Genomic DNA, 21,284 nt, shown 5'->3' with positions numbered 1-21,284 from the left:
TTTATAAGAAAATGACAATACTAGTGCTAGCAGGAAATCAGAGAAAGTACAACTCTCGTTCATTGCTGGTGGAAATGCAGAATGGTACAGCCATTGTGAAAAACAGGTTGGAAGTTTCTTATAAAGTTAAACATGCACATCACATATAACCCAACAATTCCACTGGTAGATATTAACTAAAGATAAATGAAAACATATGTCTGCACAAAATCCTTAATGCAAATGTTTATAGCAGGTTTATTGATACTCCCCAAAGGCTGGAAACAAGCCAAATATCCTTTAACTGGGTCAATAAACAAACTGGTACATCTGTATGTTGGACAGCTATTCAGCAATAAAAAGGAAAGAACTACTGATTCATTTAATATGGTGAAATCTTGAGTGGATTATGCTAAAGAAGTCAGACTCAAAAGGCTCTATATTTTATAGTTCCATTTTTATCACAATATAGAAAATGCATAACTATAAAGGCAGAAAAGAGATCAGTGGATGCCAAAGGCTGTGGTTGGGGGAAAGGGTTGACTACAATAACACAGGAGGGAGTTTGGGGAAGTGATGTAATTCTTCTATATCTTGATTGTTTGGTGCTTGAATGACTATGTGTTTGCCAGAACTCATAGAATTGTACACTATAAAGAATGAATACATATTCTATGTAAATTATACCTAATAAACCTGATGTTTAAAAGAAGTCAATTACTATGTAAGAAAACATCCATACTTCCATGTTTAAAAAAATTTATTGAGCATATACTATGTGTACCAAAGATGGGGAAGACTCTAAAACATTCCTTAGATTTTCTCTATTTAGCCATTTAAATCAAATCTTATCTGTACATGAATTCTAAAACTCTCTAATAGCTTTCCATTGCAATGAGAATAAAAGTTGAATTCCTAGTACTGGCTAGCAAAATGAATCTACTGCTCTCTCTAATATTTTCTCTTACTCCTCTCCCCCTAGCCAATTAGGATCCAACTGTACAAACCTTCTTTTGTCCCATGGTCCTGTCATTCTCACTCCCATCTTGGATCACTGACCTTATAATTCCCTCCAACTAGAATGTTCACTTCCCTAAATCTCTCCAAGGTTACCTCTTACTCATTACTAATATCACTCAACTTTCACTTCTTCAGAGAGGCCTGTGGCTAAAGTGTAGCCACCATCTCTGTCCCCATGGTTCTCTACTTCTTTCCTCTAACTCAGCGGTTTTCAACCTGTGGGTCGCGACCCCTTTGGGGATTGAATGACCCTTTCACAGGGGTCGCCTAAGACCATCGGAAAACACATACATAATTACATATTGTTTTTGTAATTAATCACTATGCTTTAATTATGTTCAATTTGTAACAATAAAAATACATCCTGCATATCAGATATTTATATTACGATTCATAACAGTAGCAAAATTACAGTTATGAAGTAGCAACAAAAGTAATTTTATGGTTGGGGTCACAACATGAGGAACTATATTAAAGGGCTGCGGCATCAGGAAGGTTGAGAACCACTGCTCTAACTGATTTTTTTCATTGCTCTTATCACTACCTGAACTAGTAATTAAAAACCAATTAGATGTAGCTTATGGGTTGAATGTGTGTGTCCCTCCAAAATTCATACTGACATCCTACCTCCCAGTGTGGTTATATTTGGAGATGGAGCCTCTAAAGAAGCAATTAAGGTTAAATGAGCTCAAGAGAGTGGGGCCATGATCTGGAAGGATTAGTGTCCTTATAAGAAAAGACACTATCGAGTTTTCCCTCTCTCTCGATCTCTCTCCTCTCTCTCGCCTCTCTCTCGCCCCTCTCTCTCCCCTCTTCTCTCTTCTCTCTTCTCTCTTCTCTCTTCTCTCTTCTCTCTTCTCTCTTCTCTCTTCTCTCTTCTCTCTTCTCTCTTCTCTCTTCTCTCTCTCTCTCTCTCTCTCTCTCTCTCTCTCTCTCTCCACACACACACACACACACACACACACACACACACACACACCTATACATGGAGGAAATGTCACGTGAAGGCACAGTGAGAAGGCAGCCATCTACAAGCCAATCTCCCAGACCTTGATCTTAGACTTCTAGCCTCCAGAACTGTGAGAAAATAAATTTCTGTTGTTTAGAGCCATCCAATCAGTGGTATTTTGCTACAGAAGCCGAGCTGCTTAATACAATGCATGCATTGACTATTTTCCCCTCTAGTCTGACAGCTTTAAGAACGTTGAGGACACACTGACTCTGTTGTCTAGAACAGGGACTGAGACATAGTAGATACATAACTATAGGTTAAATGAACCAATGGACACAGGGCAGCTTGGGAAATAAGTAATGATTACAGGAAAGGACGGCCAGTGCCAAGATGGTGGGAGAATAGAAGATGGGCCCCTAAACCTGTAGGGAACAGGGGGAGAACCCAGAGAAGATAGGCCAGCATCACATATTTATAAATGCTTCCTGGAAACTTAACTAATACATGCTTTCTAAGCATGCATAGGTCTTAGTAACTAGGGAAAACAGTCCTATTTCCACAAAAACCATGGTTTGCATTTAAAAATCTTCTTTAGCTCTTATCTTTGACAAGTCTTACGTATGAGGCATTGAACAGAAAGATGTATTTCGGGCTCATAATGACATGAGAGGCACTCATGACCACTCCACACACAGTCCTTCCCATTCCCCACGCACTGATTAACTTCCATTAAAAACCCAGTTTCAGCCTCTTACACCAACGGAGTGCACTGTGCATCACATTTTAGTGTGGCTGGTTTATTTTGTAAAATGTACCAAATGGAGTATTACAAAGGAAAGCAATAAGGATTGGATTGATAGGCAGAGTTTACAGAAAATTCTACAGGGAAAACAGAGGGCAGACACATAAAGAAACTAGCCAAGGAAACTGACACTAACAAAGGGAACCCTTGGGGGTAAATTGAATGCATTTTTATTCTATCTGCTCTAATCCTAGCCATCCAACAAGAATGGTATTGCATACTTCCTAACAAGTTCCAATACTGCTGCTAAAGTCAGAGAGTATATCTTCCCCAAAAATATCCTGGGAAGAACAGACCAGCACGCTGTCTTGATCCCCTAATTCTGGTATTCTGCTAGAAGCTCTTCCCAAGTCCAAACATAAACCAGATGAATTTACAGGAAACCCTTGCTTACACCCTGACATGAGAGGCTGCGACTGCATCTAAGGCTTAGAGATACAGATCACTCTTCTTTCTCAGTCCCTGTCATGTATCTGTCATGATTTAAAATGACTTTCATATAACCAGCATATTTTTTTAAAAAAAAAACCCAAATAAAACTTCAAGAATAGTGTTCTGTTCCCGGGGAACAGGAAAGAGAAACTCAGCAGAACCTGTTAGCCATAATAACAAAACAGAGGTAATTCTAACCACGTGACTTTAGGCCATTTGTATCTGCTATATATGCATTCTGCTTTGCAAAGGCTAGAAGAAAATACTGGGAATGAATTCTTTAACGAACTATTTTCCTGGGAAAAGTTGACTCTCTTACGAGATATTTCTTGGCTAAAATTCACATAACATTTTGTGTATGACAAGCATTCCTTTCATACTGTGCCCAGTGGTTCTAATTTGGAAGTGGCTTTGCTCCCCAGGGGACACTTGGCAGGATCTAGAGACATTTTTGGTTGTCACAACTAGGTTGGGAGGGGGTGGCTGCTACCAGCGCCTAATATGTAGAGGTCTGCAGTGCTGCTAAACATCCTACAAGGCACAGGCCAGCTCCCACACTACCACTTATCTGATCACAATGTCAATAGTGCTGTGGCAGAGAAACCCTGCCTTAGGAATATGAACGAGTTACTTCCAGAGAGGTTTCACATGAACAAAATACCAAATGCCAAAGTGGCTCAAACAGCGGTTCTCAACCTGTGGGTCGCGACCCCATTGGCGGTCGAACGGCCCCAGAGGTCGCCTAAGACCATCCTGCATTATCAGATATTTACATTATGATTCATAACAGTAGCAACATTACAGTTATGAAGTAGCAAGGAAAATAATTTTATGGTTGGGTCACAACATGAGGGACTGTATTTAAAGGGCCAGAAGGTTGAGAACCACTGGGCTAAAATAAGGTAACTAAGTATGGTCTTTCTATGGAACTCTAAGCTGGGGCATTCAAAAATGTAATATTTTAAAGGAATGCAAAGAGTTACTTGGTTCTTTGGCATTTAAAGCAAGGGGCCTCTACATGTCCAGAAAATGCAAGTCTAGGTCTCTAACAGGACATTATCCTGCCTGTAGAAAAGTCATCTTCAGGGGATTTGGCAGTCAGTAGGAATACGGGGAAATCTTAGTGCGCTGACAATAAAAGTAACATGAATATATCAATAACTCTAGGGTAGAATGTCTTTTACAGTAGAAAATCACACCAAATCCTATTTGCACACTGAAATAAACAGCACTGGCTTGTCTTTTCTGTCTACAGGCAACACTGTGAGTCAGAACCGTGAATACTGTCCTCAGGGTAACACTGTAGCAAAAGATTAATAAGTTATTGGTCATTTTTATTGTAATGCCAATGTACCCTTCACATTCCATTTCTGTGCTAGTGTAATAAGATAAGGTTTCTGCATCACTTACTATCAAATGCCCATATAAAATAGCCGGCAAACCAATGGTATAGGACACATTCTTTTCCATATCTCTCCCAAGAATGCATATTATTCAAATAAGATGATCCAAGAGCCTTCTACACAGCATCGTGTGCCCCAGTAAAAAGGCGCAGGGAAGATGAGGTTTTGAATAGAGGGATGGGTAATTCACCTCCCACACTCATATTTGAAAGTGATGAAATTTGATGCTGGACTGTTAAAAAAGCAAGAGGGCAACAGTAATAACAAATTATGGAGTTATACTGAATAGATTTGAAAAAGCAGGGACTTTTTTTATTTTCATAAGTTCACCTCTGAAAAAAAATACTACGGTTTTTACTTTTCCTTTGTGACCCAGACATTTCTTCACTATAACCGTCAAAGCCTTAGATAGAAGGGACATTGAACTAACTTTTTTAAAGTAATATTTTGGATAGATCCAAGCAGATGACAAAACTGACATTTTCTATTGCCCGAATGCAAACAGCATAGATTCACCATGGTCAACATTTACAAATGTATGTTTTTCATTGGCTAAAAAACAAGCTAAATGTGGGAGTATTTATTTGAGCTTCATATTGCTTATGAATGTGGGGGGTATAAAATTCAGAACATTTAACAGTTTGTGTAGCTACTAGTGAGAACCCAGGCACGCATTTGCTTAAGATACTCAGAAAACACTATGGCTGAGTATACAGCTACGGGACACCATGGAATCATCAAATACGTACTCTAGCTATGACATGGGGCATCTCCAAGAGAAAAAGACAGTGCCATGTCCCGTGAAGAAGCTTTCTAATCCCTTGTTAGAATGCCTATTCTCTGTGGTCTTATGGCCTTAATTCTTTTTCTTTTTGAAAAGAACACAAAAACATAAACAGTGAAAATTAAGTTCCTATCACTCCTATTTCCACTGGCTTTCCCCTGAGAACTGCTCTCACCATTTCTTGTGTACCCTTTCAGAAATATTTTATACATATAAAAATTAATCTATATCTAAATATCATACTACTCCATGGTTCTATCACAATACCTTTCCATTATATCTTATACTAGAATTGTCTACATTTCCATTGTCCTTGATATGATGCAAAAATTTTATTTTTTCAAACATATATCATCAAAATGATTTTAAATAGAGCAATAGATAGATACTCTAAAGAAAAAGAGTTTGTTGAACTCAACTGAGTCAGCATGAAGAAGTGTTTAGTAATATTAACTGGTAAGAATGAGTTGCAACTGTATCATTGGATATCATTTGTTCTATGTAAAATGGGACCAGTTTTCATTCCTACGGTAATAAATATTTCTCTCTTTGTTCGGTTACTGTTCTCTGAGGAAGGTTTAACTGCTAGATGGCATGCAGCAAAATGAATAGGGAATAAAATACTTTATTCTGGATTCATGCTAGATTCCTCAATAGACTAACTTATCTAAATCAGATTTTATACCTCTTAAAAGGCATGCACTAATGTTTACTCAAGGGACAGGGCATTAATAATATATTTGTAGTTATTTTGATATCTTACATGCATAGAAATGATTATTCTACTAGTTTCTTTTTTTGCACATTTTCTAAATAGATAATAAAACCAAAGATGAGCAAAACATTTTTAAAATCATCTATATGAAGTATGAAATGAATAATATTAATTAGCTACTATCTTCTCTTTCTTTTCAATTTTACGATATAACATGATTATCTTCTTGTCACAATGGATAGTCTAAGGCTTCCAAAACTTTATTCTTAATCTAGGATATGAGAAAGTCATGGGCAGTTTGGATGTTTTGAGTGAAACTAGAGGTTGTATTTAAGGAGAATCAGATTAAGGCATTACATGGGGACACAGTGGGTTGGTGTTGGGAAGGGAAATGGTTCTCATGCCAACTTGCTGGAGCCAAACAGATGTCATCAGTTACATTTCTATTTCTGACTTGGCATGCACAATGCTAGGTTAAACAGTCTATAAAGATGAATAAGACATAGGACCTGCCTTCATTAATAGTCCAGTAGGGAAATAAATGCCAGGGTTAATGGATGCATGATAAAAAGACTCAAATGTATCATGGGAACATCAAATATACTGCAATGGTAGCATCCGCATTTACACTAATGATTACATTATACCATTCAGGGTGCCTTTAATCCTTACCAAGTCTTAGGAAAAGGTACTGTTATTATTGTCTCCTCCTTCACAGAAGAGGAAGACAAACAACTTGCCCACTTCTGGTGAATGACAGCCGTTGGATGCGTATTTGGGCAGGCTGGTTCTGGAGTCTGCACTCTTAACCACTGCTTATACTGCTTCTCTTATGACTAATTGTGTAACAAGTTCTGCCAGGTATGAAGTGATGTTGTTCTTTAAATGAGAGCTGTATACACAGAAAGAGAGAAAGAAAGAAAAAAGGAAAAGGAGGGAGGGAGTGAAGAAGAAAGGGAGGGAGAGTGGAAGGGAGAGGAGGAGGGAGAGGAGGAGGGAGAGAGGAAAGAGAGAGAGGTAGATATTGAGAGAGAGAGAGATTATCATGCCTGAGACCCAGGCAGACAGAATTCCATGAACAACAAGACACGGAGAAGTAAAATTGTGTGAGATATTCTGAGAATCACAGAAGGTCCAGTTCAGTTTCAGAACCAAACCATGTAGTTCTTTTCGTGCCATTCTTGGAAGCTCTAATTTTGTCCTGCAGATAGTAAAGTCCACCAAATACTTCAAATCTGGCAGGTAGATGATTCCTAAGATCATATTTTGCTTTTGAACAATTATTGAAAAAACAATGGGAAATGGTTCGGAGGAGAGTTATAGTAGAGGTAGGTAAAAGTTTAGCATAGGTAGAGAATGGTGAATGAATGAACTCAACAAGTAGCAGGTGAACGGGCTGAGTGTTGAAGTTATAGTTCAAAGATATATCGAATAAAACTTAATGACCAATTTGATCATGAAGAATGTTGGAGAAGAGAAAAAAAACAGAGAACTGGAGTTAACAGTCTAAATTTAGAGTGAATTAAAAAAAGAAACAATTTGATACTTATTTTTCATTTGCATTAGTTTGGTTTATATTATGAAGAGTTGATAAGGGTAATGACCTATTTGGGACATATAAAGATATTCAGTAGCTATACCTAAGAAGCTGTTAGAAACACAGGTTATAAAGCTGTGCATATGGTTATGAACTTGAAGACCAGACCTGGGAGTCTTCAGTTCCTAAGAGGAGAGCAGTGGATGAGATCACCAGAGAGAAGACAATGAAAAAAGACTAAGCTCTGAGAAAGATGAGCAAAAGTGGGCAGAAGAGGTGTAAGAAGAAGATACTGAATGATCACTAAGAGTTGGGAGCAAAGAGGATCAGCAAAGGAAGGAGTTGTGGGATCCAAATGAGAAAGTTCAGGAAGGTATAAATGGGTTAAAATATGCCAAATGAGGCAAGATTTCAAATAAAAGGCTCAAAAAGTTACAGTTGCAAATGGAAAATTCAGAGATCATTGAGGGAATCAGCAAGGGAAACTCCAGTAAAGTTTGAGAACAGACTTCATACTTTAATGGGATTAATTAGAGAAGGAGACAGCATGTATAGAAGACTGAAATTGTAGACCTGTGAAAAGAAGGGAGAGATGTGAGTATATCTGTAGGCTGAAAGGAATGGTCAGTGTACATTGTACAGGAAGGTATTGAAGGCGGGGATGGATTGATGGACATATGTTCTGTATCAGAAGAGAGTAGATGAAATCAATGGGTATCCTCAGCATCTTAAATAAAATTGGTTTCATGAGGGAAATATTCATTATTGTAAGTATCAAATAATTGGCAAGAAGAGAGTGAACCATTTTGTAATTGTTCAAAGAATCCAACACTGAATTGTTAATAGAAGACACAGATAAAGACACATCGCATAGCAGTGATCTAAGATAAAGAGATATATCTCAGTCTATGGCAACAGGGCACAGAGGTGGTGACCTGCAGGAGAAGGGAGAAATGTTCTCTGTCCACCAGGTAGTCCTCACTGCCTCAAACATGGCACCGCCCAGAGTTCACCTTTGGCTGCTCAGACTGGGAGCTGAAACTTCACTCTTTCCCCTTTCGGTGTGTAATAAGTAAGGACAGTTCCAGAGAGAACATAGAGAGTTTAATATGGGCAGAGGTACTGGGAGACGGAGTGACATGGGAGAGGCTCTGAAGTCAGTCCCTCATGGGCACAGAAAAAAATGCAATGGTGAAAAATGTTTGGTTTATCATTTTGGTTTAGCGATTTAAAACAAAAGACAGATCTGAACATTTTTCTTCAGTACTGATTTCAGAGCTCAGAGACATCTTAGCAATGAGTAGAGAAAATGTGGCCTACTTACCCATTTTGTATGGCAGCTGTGGGGTCATAGGTCAGAGCCATGCCAGCCTGCATAGAAGAGGGAGAGGAGAGAAAAACAGACCTTAACATTTTTATTGTGGTGGCCCAAACTTTCACTGCACACAAAGACTTTCATCTTTCCTTTCCTTGATTTAAGTTTATTTTCTCCTACATACTTCTCCATTGACAAGACAAGCATTTTTACTATCCACACACCAGAATCCACCAGTGAGTTGGGGAGTTTACATTATACATCCAGACAAACCAAGGCACAATGCAGCTTGGAGGACTTCCATTTCTACTTCATAAACCATCAATTTCTCACTATTGTCAAAACCACCTATTGTATATACATCTCATGGCGCAAGAAAAAAAAAAAAAGTAAGGCTGAATCCTGCGGTCAGAACAAAAATAAAAGCTCCTTAAAATGCATTGGACCTTTTAGAAGAAAATGTTAAGAAATATTTATTTTAAAATAGATCGCATGCCTCAGGGGTATGTAGGTAATGAGTCAGGGAGTGCTTGTCCAACACACTGCTAGTGCCTTTCCTACTAAGAGTGGTAGGAAAGGAAGGTCATTTACACTTGATGGAAATTCTTGGCCTGGTGTCTAATAAGGAAGTGGTTTTATTCTGTTTCTAAGTAGAAAACTACCTCTGAAAAACTACACTTTGGTAACTGGCAATATTTTGAGAAAAGAATAGAAACTTCCATGATTGCTGATGCACAGCTTACCTCATCCCTTCCTACACATCATCACACTTGATCCTCACAAAATCCCATGAAGTAGGCAGGAGAATATTTTCTCCATTTTATTATATTTGAAAACCCTGAAGCTTGGAGAGGTCAAGTGAATTGCTCAAGGTCACATGTTTGGTGGCAGAACCTGATTTCAGCCAAAGCCTTCAGATGTGGGCTCTGCTGTAACCTTGACCTAGGAATTGAATGAGAGTTGAGGATCACCTCTAAAGATGTGGGGGGACTTTCTCTGTGGTCCTATGAGCAGACCACCCTTTGTTTTCCAGGATTGCCAACTTGGTTATTACTTAGTGTGAGCAGAAAGAGAATATAGAACGAAATTTAAAACTAATTAGGTTGTCTTTAGGGTGTATTGTTTTTTTCCTCTTTTGAAATTTAAAAGTGAATTAGACCAATGTCAATTCCCTGGCTTTGCTAGTTTCCTATAATTATGAAAGATGTAACCATTGGGTGAAATGAGGTGAGGGGTATACAAAACCTCCCTTCTCATTTCTTTTGTAATTTCTGTGAATCTATAACTATTTCAAAATTAAAAGACAAAAAAATGCAAATGATCGTTGAGGACTTTTTTTAGAGAATAAGAAAAATCATTAAAACTTTAAAGAAAAGAAAAAAAGAGCTTTTGTTTTTGAGTTTCTTCCAGTTGGATGAAGGTGGTTTTCCTGTTAGGCTTGCTGAATTCCTCAGATTTAAGACCTAACTGAAACATAAATCCTCTGGCTTTCTAGGGCAGGACCTGAAGTCCAGTATGACATGCTACAGTCAAGCTTAGATTACATGCATTATTTTTCCTAAATAATAAGTTTTAAATTATTACTAAGATTGGTATGAGGAACAAACCTATAGAGCCAAATATGAATAGGATTAGCATACAGCGAGCATGCATAAATTCAAATGGAGATTGCAAACCACACTGAATGACTCAGGAGTTAATAGAGGAGCACTGAGAACACATGTTTAATGATAACCGTATCTTACTCACGTTAAAGAAATAGACAACCGATAATATGACAAGTAGAGGGGAATGGGAAATGAGATAAGAATAAAAGAGCAGAAACAAAGGCAAATTTTTATTTATTTATTTATTTCTGCCTCTGGTGCAAAACACATAGAGACCCAAAGTTTAAATTCTTTCCAGGGATGGGGCCTCTGCCTTGTGACTGGCAAGAGGAAGGTCCTCGCTTAAAGACTCCCAGAATAGAGAGGTCTAGGTGAGCTGGAACTCCCTGGTCCCGGGTGCTATTGAGGATAGTTTAAAAGCAGTCCATTTGGGAAGAGACTTCTCTCTTGAAAGCACTAAGCTTCTTTCCCCTAACTTACCCAAGATGCCACACCAGGGCAGAATGACAAAAATAGACTTCATACTCAATAGAGATATTGTCAGTTCACTAGAGATTAAGAGTGATCAACATAGCTTCAGTCTCCTAACCACCCCAAATGGTTAAAATCCTAGCAGACTTATCAGGAGTCTTTCCTAGTCAACCCCACATACACTTCTTTTCCTTGTACTTACTTCCCAGTAATGCTCAAATTCAATGCTATCTAGCCTTTCTTGAATTATAAATTTTCTTGAACATTCTCTTCTTATGCTGTGTTTATTCTGGTAACTCTGGGTACGGATTTTTTATATTCTTTCATATTTTAATTGAATTCCTCATGGACTGTCATTAACCAATCAGTTCTACCTAGGAATACAGTAATTACTAATACATTCTATTTGTTCAGTACATATTTGACCATTAGAAAGGCTAAGTTGGCCTCTTCCTCCAGCTTATAGCTCCATCCATCTTTCAAAAGATGGGAAAGAACTAAAAATGGCAACATGGTTCAGTGGGAAGAATGTATGTTTTGGATCTGGGTTTAGGTCTTTGCTCTGTTACTTTCTAGCAGTGTGGCCTTGGGCAAATTATTTAACGTACTTGAGCCTCAGTTTCTTTAGCTGTTAAATGGTAGAGTAACACCTACCTCATGAGATTGTTGTGAAATTTAAATGAGATTATGTTTATAAAAGACCCAGCACAGTGCCTGGAGATAAGACATACACATAAATATTATAATATGAAGTTAGAAGTGTTAAGTGTCATATGAGTGGTACAGATGAGGTGTGGAGGAGAGAGGCTGGGGATGATTAGGGAAGATAGTTGGAGGAGGTACAGTTGAGTGGAGCCTTGAAAGATGATTAGGATTTCCACGAATGGGGATGAATGGTGAAGGCCTGCTCAAGCAAAGGGAACTGTATGGAAAACAGTGTGTAAATAAAAAGGGCAATAGAACACTGGAGGGGAGCCGTGGGAAATAAGACTCCAAAGGAAAAGAGGGACCATCTTCACTGCCTGGCTCCTCTTGGGGAGCCACTGAACATTTCTGAGCAAGAAAATTATACAATCAAAGAGGGACTGGACAACAAGAAACGGTATGAGCCTCTGGGAAAACAGGGTAAATCCAAAGCAATGAGCAATGGGAATAGGCACTTGGGTACAGGAAGTAGAAAGAATCTAAGGTGAGACTGTCATTGCAAAAGGATAGGGAATAAAAACGTTTCACCTACTTCATGATTTTGCCTAGGGACAGTCCTGCCTCTCAGTACCTTTGGCAAGAGGAGACAACAAGAGAGAGCGTCAAGTCATATGCATTTGGAACATTCTGGGTAACAAAACAAGGCATGGGTTCAACAGAAGGTTGTTTGAACTTCACCTGTTGGCTGAACATCATAGCACAATAACGAACACCTGACCTGGTTTTCATTTCATGTGTAATAGATGGTTGAATTATAATTCTAGGATGGTCTTAATGCAGATTTTGCATGCAATTTCCTTTTGTTTCCTTCCATTAAGGTAAAAAGGAAAATCAATTTTGCTGCTCTGTCTAGCTACCTTTATACTAAGCTAGAACCATGAAATCATCATTATGTAATTACCAAATTTTATGGCATGTTTACAAACTCTGGAGTCACACAAAAATAAAATAACTTGGAACAAAGTGAAAATGTCACACCACATATGCAGAAAACTGATATTTAATCCTGTCAATCTTTTTTTTTAAAAAAAGGCTTTTAGATTAACAAATAACTTTAATTTCTCAAGTTCACATTTTTGTGTGCTAGAGGTGATTATAATTTATTTAAAACAAAAAGGGGCATTTTTGTCATTTTTCAGCAGCAGATGAATTTTGGCTTAGTATTTTAACTATAATAGAATATGTCTAGTCCCTCCTTATAGAGTCTATACTAAAGAGTTAAATATTTTAGAAGAAATATAAAAATATGGCTTATTGGAGAAATTGGGGTTTCATAATCATTTTTAGTATTATAGGAAATTCACTAAGACACATTAGGTTGACTGTGGAGCTAAATATTTATGTTCATAACTTTAAATGATTAACAGGTTAAATGAAAGGTAAAAAATATAGAAATGCTGCTTAAATATACATATTAGGAAATAGGTATTAGCACTTTGAAAAGCTCTTCTGAGATGCTTGGCCTCATTGGAGAAGTAGAGGATCATTGGCTCTAACAAAGCAAATGAAAAGGTAGGCTGGCAGAATTGTTTTGATCATTTTTCAAATTATTTTTATACTGTAATGTGAACGGGGATCAAAAAGTTTGAGGCAGTAAACCACACAGACAGATACGCACTGAAATTCCTGGAAACTGAAACATTAATGTTTTAGACTAACATTTCTCCTTTTTCTAAATTCTGCCTTGACACATGAGTCATCAAAATTGGATGTTACCGATGAATAATCCCAAGGATTTCCAATCTTCTGGGATCAGCTTTAAAGCAACACTTTAGTAAATATGTGGTAAATATTTAGTAAATACTGGTACCAAATTACCACAAGATGAGTTCAGGAAGGCAAAGAAGAAATTTTCTTGATATTATCTTTAAGGAGTTTATTTCTTGCAACCAATTTTAACAATATTTCCAACTGTTGGTTGGTGATGGTCAAATCACTAAATAAAATAAGATGACTTACCAGTAAAAGATGATGTGTGTAAAAGGGACTTGAAAATGTGTTATACATGTTTAGGTACTGCTTCTATAGCAAAGTCTCACCTAACTTGGTTTATATTTATTTATCAGTATTTCTCTTTAGAAAACATACCTTTTAGTGAAGAAGTCATGATACAAAATTATATGTACATATATGTCAACAAATAAAATTTAAAAAATTTAAATCTCTGACTAGAAATAAAACAATTTTAACAGGGGTAAATGTGAAAATATTGAGTCATATGACCATAAATGATAGTATTTCCTTTCATATATATTTTTTCTGACTCTTTTAAGTTGTATATAATGAAAATTACTTTTATAATGGTGAAAAACCCCTTTTCTTATAAAACAACAACACATTATATACTTTACAACTTGTTTAAAATTTAAATTTAGGAAGGGGAAAAAAGGTATGTCATTTGTAAAAGAACTATTGAGCAGAGGCCTGATTCAGAAATATGCTTGGAGATGTCAGGAGATGTATAGTTTTGCTGGGTCAATGAAATACAGAAGAGCTGGGGTGGGTGGGATTACTACATCCAGAAGGATCAAGGTAAGAATGGGCAGGAGGCCAAGAATAAAGACTGACACTTCAGGGTTCATGGTACTGTGTTTCTTTTTTAGTGGAAGCTAGAAAGAATTCATAAATCCAAATAGCCATACGGGCTGAGAAATGCAGGGTTTCCTATGTGACACCAGAAGTGTGGGTACCCAAGATAGTCATCAACCAATAAATATCACCAGAAAACCACAACCTCATGGATACCAAGTAAATCTTTTGGCCAAAGAAAAAGGGCTTTTAACCTACTTCCTATTAAGAGAACTAATCCTTGGAAACAATACACAAGGGGCCAAGTTGAGGACAGGCTATTGGAGCCCTTACAGAAAGGGGATGAGAGAGAATGAAATCCTGGCCTTCTCATGGGGCACATGGTAGGGTTTTACCCGGGAATGGTTCTGCCATGGCCAGGTGACTATTGAATGCTTTCTTTCTCTGGGCAGGGGCAGTCAACCATGTAAAGCAGGTGTCTGCTCTCACCTGCCAAAAGAACATCCCCTGGGCAATGTGTAACCACTGCCTCTCTGCAGAGAAGATGAGGGACAAATGAGACAGTAAACAAAGAAATGCCAAAGCCTACAAAAGATAGACTACACTGCATGGCCCTGAGATAAGACAGCAACATCCAAGCTAACTGTCCATTAGGGAAGAGTTTAGACAAAGATCTTATATGCATGTATGCATTACCAATGGACACAGACAATAGGGTGGCGAGGGCCTGGGGTGGGGTGGGAACCGGGTGGAGGGGAGCTATGGAGGGGAAAAAGAGGGACATCTATAATAATCTCAACAATAAAGATTAAAAAAAAAAAGACAATGCCCACCAACCTGTGAAATGGCTCTCACTATACTCCCTAATTTTCATAATATATGAATTCAAGGAATAGTTTTACTCCAAATTATACTTGATTAATTTGCATAATTTAATCAGTGATTTATTTTTTTTCTTTCAAAACTCCTTTCCTTTGGTTTCTGTGAGCTTGTCCCCTAGTTTTCTTCTGACCGCTCAGAGAGCAATTTCTGCTTTGGTGTTACATGTTCCATCTGCCTTTGGGATGCCAGCACTCGGGGCCAGGGTTCACCCTCCTCCTCTCTCCTTCCATACAGAGATGGCATTCACCTTCTGATTCCAACTATTATTTATGTCTGGGTGATTCTTGAATCTTGATCTCAAACTCAAGTCTCTATCCTGAATTCCAGACATTTATTGCCAAGTTAGATTAGTAACTTTGAAGTATGGTCAATGTCTCCTATGAAGTTATCATTTCTTGTTTACTAATATCCTTTGGTCATAACAGCTTCTCCTACTTCTGCTTGCAATATTTTTCTAATCCATCAGCCACACCATTGCGCTTGAAGACTGCTCTTGAGAGAGGCAAATCTGACCACATAATGATTCTTCTTTTAGTGACATACTGTTATTTTCTAAATAAAACATGGCTCACAGAGCCCCTCATGATCAAGTCTTTATTCACCGACTGACGTCCATAATCACGCTGTGCAATTTTAGACCCCGTTCTTCACCAAACTCAGACATACACTCACCCTGCCCTGAACCTCTGGACCTCTGCTGCTGTAGTTTTTGGCTGGAAACTTTGCATCACTGTCTGTGGGAAAAATGAAAATTCTAGTCTTTCAGCCTCAAACCAGACATCGCAGACTCTTAAAGCCATCTCTGTCTCTCCTTGTAGCATTAACTGCTGCCTTTGTTCTGTCCCCATGATTGAAGATGGGTACTAATATGACTACACGTTGTCATGTATGTTTCAACTAGATTCTTGCCTGTGTCCATAAGTGTTTGGAACATAATAGGGACTCAATAAATGTTTATTAAATAAGCTAATAAATACCTAATTGACCTAAAGACTATTTTGAATTTGGACTTCAGTTAAATGGGTATTTGAAAAAGGAATTTGAGTGTTTTTAAGTTTCCCTTATTTTATTAGTAAACTTTACTCTTCAAAACTTCCACTGAACTCAAACTTCTAAAGAAAATGTTTCAGCCTTTGATTGGTCAGTAGAGACAGAGGGAAACAAGATGAGTGTTGGAATTGCTCAGAGACCTTTCCATGCAGCAGGGAAGCCAGTGTACTGAGGCAGATCATGAATAGGAGCCTAGCAGAAGGAGGCCCCTCTTCTCCAAGTTACTGACCAAGAGTGGGGAGAAGAGGACTGTTAATTAAAAGTCATCTAGACATCTTCAAGCAAATGAGATGCAAAGGATTGATCACTTTAAAAAATAGCCAAAAAAAGGTCAATAAACAGAGAAAATTTCACCTCTTTATGTTTGGGAAAGAAAAACATCGAGGGGAGTCATGCTGTTGTTTATACACTATGCCGTCATGGAATTTCCCTTTTCTGGCTTTTACTAAAAGCATTCTTGTCAGATAGAGAACTTCTCTCTTATATAGCAACAGAGAAGAACAAGAGAGAAAGATGCAGACAGAATGAAGACTGGATGGCTGAGAAAGCCTAAGGCTGCACAGAAAAAGCATCGTTAAAAAGGAAGCAGAAGAAAAAGTATACTAGCATTGTATGATGTAGCCTGCTAAGATTCTCAAAGTCTTAAGGGAAAAAGAAGTCCTAGTTTGTCATTAAAACTGAAATTAAATTAAGCCTTGATTGATAGCCATAAAAGAAAATAAGAGAACATTACTATATTTTATATATGAACTCCTGCTTTTATCTTAGTCTAAACAACTAAAACTGATCGATACTAAGACATCACTTTTATTTCACATATTAATATCTGTGAAATTGGTACTGACATAGTTGATGGCATTTGATAGCTTGGCAATTGTCCCTTCTTTTTTAGTGACATTTAAAATAATATTTCATCTTTAACTGATGGTGTCTTGGAACCAATAATAGGATGTCTACAGGGTGAAAAATATAAAATGCTGATATTGCTAACAGGGCAATCCTGTGCATCTAGATAGGTGAAAGTCCTGGGTATCTGGTTAAGTGGTCCATATTCATCCAGGTCCCAACTACAGTTTGATGTTACTTGTAGGTTGGCGCTACGGCTTAAATATTGATGGGGACCATTCTGAGTCTTGTGGAAGGCTAGGACTGTCAGAACAATGAGAACAACTCCAGAAATCTCCCAGTTGGTTGATGCCCCATTTAGCTGCCTTGATCCATTGAGACTTGGTCAAGGGAATATAGGGGACATGGAGATAAACCATCAGTCTTTCTCCTTGTAATTACTTCTGTCATCATCCCAGCCTAAACCCCCATTCACACCTCTGCTCCAACAACATAAGAATATCACCCCATCCTCTTTCTTGAGAATGGAGACTAGACAGACTGGCACTCATCATTACTCACATTATATGCAAACAATAGACTATTATAGGGATTTATAAGATTTATTTTTTATCTTTAGTGATCATAGGTTAGTGAATATTGGGCCCAGCAACTTTAAAATAAGAACACTTAACCGAGTAAGAAAGTTTTCATGCTGAATTACTGAGAATTCAAGTTCTGTGCTAATGAGAAAATTTCTTCAGAGATTAAAAGGGGCTTCACTTTGTGTCTGCTCTCCAAATTACAGGTAAAGCCCATGAAATGAATAAAAATTACATCTCATGGGCTGGCTGACAAACCCAACTTGCAAGTGCTGGCATTCACCGTAACAGTCAAAAGTAAGGACTCTCCTTAGGTTCAAGATTAAAAAGACTTTGCAGAACCTGGCAATGTTAATAGATATATCTTAATTTTTTCCCCCAAGGTCTTATTAAAGAAAATAATTATACAACTAATTATCATGCACTATCATATACGCAAAAAAATAGTAGTGAACTAGATAGATATTTCAACTTTCCTGAAATATGATCAGAGATATCCTGAATCTACATGTTTTAGTAAGTTTCTAAAATAATTCTTTAGATATACTATTTCTATTTACTATACAGCTATACTAATTCTTTAGATATAGGGTTTCTCCTCAAAGTACTTTAATTTCTAGTAGCTCACTGAGCAGTACCTAAATTTCGTATCTCTAAAACATAAATTTTCTGATGTTCAGTATTATAAAATTAAATTGCAGTCAGTATGGCTTCAAGGTTAATAGAAATAATTTTTTCTTGAACCTCAAGGGAAAGTTGGCTAGAAATTTCAAAAACAACTAATGTTTCAGTGCTAAATAATGCTTTTTGATTTGGAATGTGAACTTATAAAAACATTAATAAAATGTGGGTCAAAGTTAAAATAATTTTGACTTGTTTCATAAAAATAAGTAAAACAATTCAGCTAGAAAATTATTCTGGCAGCAAATTTTCTTTTAAAAAATAATTTTAAATAATTCCTGTTTGGAAAATAAATATAGACAAGGCATAAAATTGGAAAAAAAGGAATTAACCATTTGAGTCATCAGGAACACAGTAAAGCTGGCTTTCAGGTGAAAAAGCCCTGGATTGTGTTAATGATATTATGACAGTTATAATAACAGCTGATACATGAGCAATTCTAATTTTCAAGGCACTGTGCTCAGTGCTCTACCTTCACTTCCTCATTTAATCCTTCCAATTACAAAATATACACTTTTGACCATCCTCATTCTACTGATGAGGAAAAGGAAACTTAAAGACTGAAAAATCTGCTGTGTTGTCACTCAGCTCACAAGCTGTAGATTTGTGATTTAAATTCTAGAGTTTTCTCCCTTAACCACTAAAGTGCCTTATAAATTCTGAAGAAAAGCAAACAGATGTAGACATACACCATTCCTTGGAATTCAGAAAGAAGTGCTATTCTTAATAGGTGTATTAGGGAAGGACTCAAGATATATTAAATAACACCCCAAAGTTCAAGTTGCTTCTCTCTGTGTCACTCAGCCAGCACTCAAGGACATAGAGGCCTCTCTCAGCCAGGTGACAAGGTGGAGCTTTCCAACTCGGGAGAATTTCTGGTTTATAAATGCATATAAATCAATTGTTCAGTTACCTACCCTGAAAAACAAATACCCAAACAAGCAATTAATGCTTAGTAACAAGATTAATGTGAACTAATGTTCTTGCAGCTGCTGTTTCTTTCTGTTGTGATTTCTCTTATTTCAGCTTGGTTTTCTGTCACTGTTATACAGATATGAAGTCAGTTACAGTCATTGGTTTTATTTCTACAGCACTAATTGATATTCCATTCCACTTTTAATCTCCTATTTTACAGACAAAGAAGACCTTTGCCATTTTAGGCTTCAAGGAGGTGGGAATCTGTCTATGTGTTGACACCATGTCCATAGCATGCAATCTCATGCCTCCTGCCCAACGGACACTCAACAAGTGCTCACTGACTGCTTTCTCCTTAAGCTTCTTCTTCTTCAATGTTGCCTTTTAAGAAAAAAATCTCTTCCAAATACAAGTATTATCTCAAGAAGAACATTTGTGTAAAAGGTAAGAAAGCAAATTAGAAACACGGGGAGGTTGGAGGGCTCCTTACTCTCGGTGTTTATGTCTAGTATATGCTGAGGGCAGAAATCATACCTTATGCCTCATTGTGTCCTCAGGACACAGCATAAAGTATTAGTCATGCAAGGGCACCAATGATGATGGTGATGAAGACACAGTTAAAATCAAAATCTGTGTGTATTCAGATTTTTTCTTCAAAAAAAAAATTGAAAAGTAAAAACAAACAAACAAAAAATTAGAACATATCCCTCCAAGAAAATGTTTATTTATCTAGAATTGGAACAAAGGGTGTAACTACTGAGTTGAGAATGATCATCTGCCAATTCAGAAATCTAAAAAGACATTTTGGCCTCAATCATGAGTGGATGTAGACAAAATGAATAATTACTCCTAATGCCTTGAGGCACAATAGGTAGGAGGTTGGGTATTGGAAATCAGGTTTATCAACCTTGCCTGAACTTGGCTATGGACTTTTAAATATCATGAGAAATCCCATTTTCCCATATACACTTTGCAGGTCTTCATTCACTTACTGGCACTAAAGAGACTTTATTAATAGTAACTCTACATGGACCAAAGGTATAGAAATTTACAGCACAGGGGAAGTTTTTATCCATCATTGAAAACAGTCGATATCAGGTCTGACAATCAGATAACATTATCTAGGTTATAGGTTATAACAGATCACTTAGCTTAAGTTGACTGTGATAAAACTGATAACTTTAGCTTTCAGTCACTAATATGGGACTTTGTGAGTGGATTAATGGGATCTATTAACTTAAGGACATTAAAGAACACTATGCCAGTTTATTCCATCTCATAAAAGGTTTTTAAACTAACATGTCCAGGCAAAGCCATAGCATTTTTACTATGCTAAGGGATGCCATTTCTGGTTTGTGTGAATGGCACCCCCTGGTATTATGCAGGGCCTATCCTCTACTCCTGTCCTTGGTGCAACTCCAAATGCATTTAAATAATATCTTCAAGAAATAATATATCATCTGATGCCTCATCTAAAACTTGCTCTTTAATTGGAAATAAGTGAGAAATTCCAAACATTAGTATTCCTAGAATGCACACACCAAAAAAACTTATTTGTTTTTCTCTTCAACATAACCTAAAAACTATTCCTGGAAACCTGTTGAATGCTAATTAGTTCCATTAGTTCATCTGAATATTGAGACTCTGAAGATAATCTTGTTAAGTGTTTTCAGAGTAAAAAATAATATTTCTTCAGAGCATCAAAGACAAAATATTTATTATTCATTGCTTTTAAATTGACTCTGGCAGAGAACTGTGAAGAAGATAAAGGCAATAAATGTAATTTTATTGATTTTAGTTTTTGTAATAAAAGCTTGTCTTTTTTTTTTTTTTCCACTAGATGTATGAGTACTTTGTTAGTTTCTTTATTTGTTCAATTGGCATATCTCTTGTTTGTATCCATGGCCAAAACACTATTTCTTGGAAGTACAATTCCCAAAGCAATTATTATCAGTGACATTTAATGACTCAATTAGTATAGGGCTTGGGAAGATTTTATAAAAGCTACATTAGAGTTTTGAAGCCAGTGAAAATAATTTGTTTATAACATTTCAACTATTTAAGGGTAATATCCCAGC

General features: G+C 37.1%; 1 protein-coding gene across 12 annotated transcripts in view; it reads right to left on the bottom strand.

Annotated features, from left to right (window-relative positions):
- RBMS3 (RNA binding motif single stranded interacting protein 3) overlaps window positions 1–21,284 on the bottom strand; it is a 621,282-nt gene that overhangs the window by 115,791 nt on the left and 484,207 nt on the right. For 7 of the 12 annotated variants that reach the window (XM_059664136.1, XM_059664139.1, XM_059664128.1 and 4 more), the window contains exons 8-9: window positions 12,255–12,293; window positions 8,949–8,995 (exon numbers count right to left, since the gene is read on the bottom strand). In XM_059664136.1, coding sequence (XP_059520119.1) covers window positions 8,949–8,995; window positions 12,255–12,293 — 86 coding nt within the window. The remainder of the gene's footprint in view (window positions 1–8,948; window positions 8,996–12,254; window positions 12,294–21,284) is intronic. The other 5 variants (XM_059664138.1, XM_059664131.1, XM_059664130.1 and 2 more) reach the window with 1 other exon arrangement.

The sequence above is a fragment of the Myotis daubentonii genome, chromosome 14, assembly GCF_963259705.1.
Source record: "Myotis daubentonii chromosome 14, mMyoDau2.1, whole genome shotgun sequence".
Taxonomy (NCBI): Eukaryota; Metazoa; Chordata; class Mammalia; order Chiroptera; family Vespertilionidae; genus Myotis; species Myotis daubentonii.
This window is presented reverse-complemented; position numbering and strand designations above follow the sequence as displayed.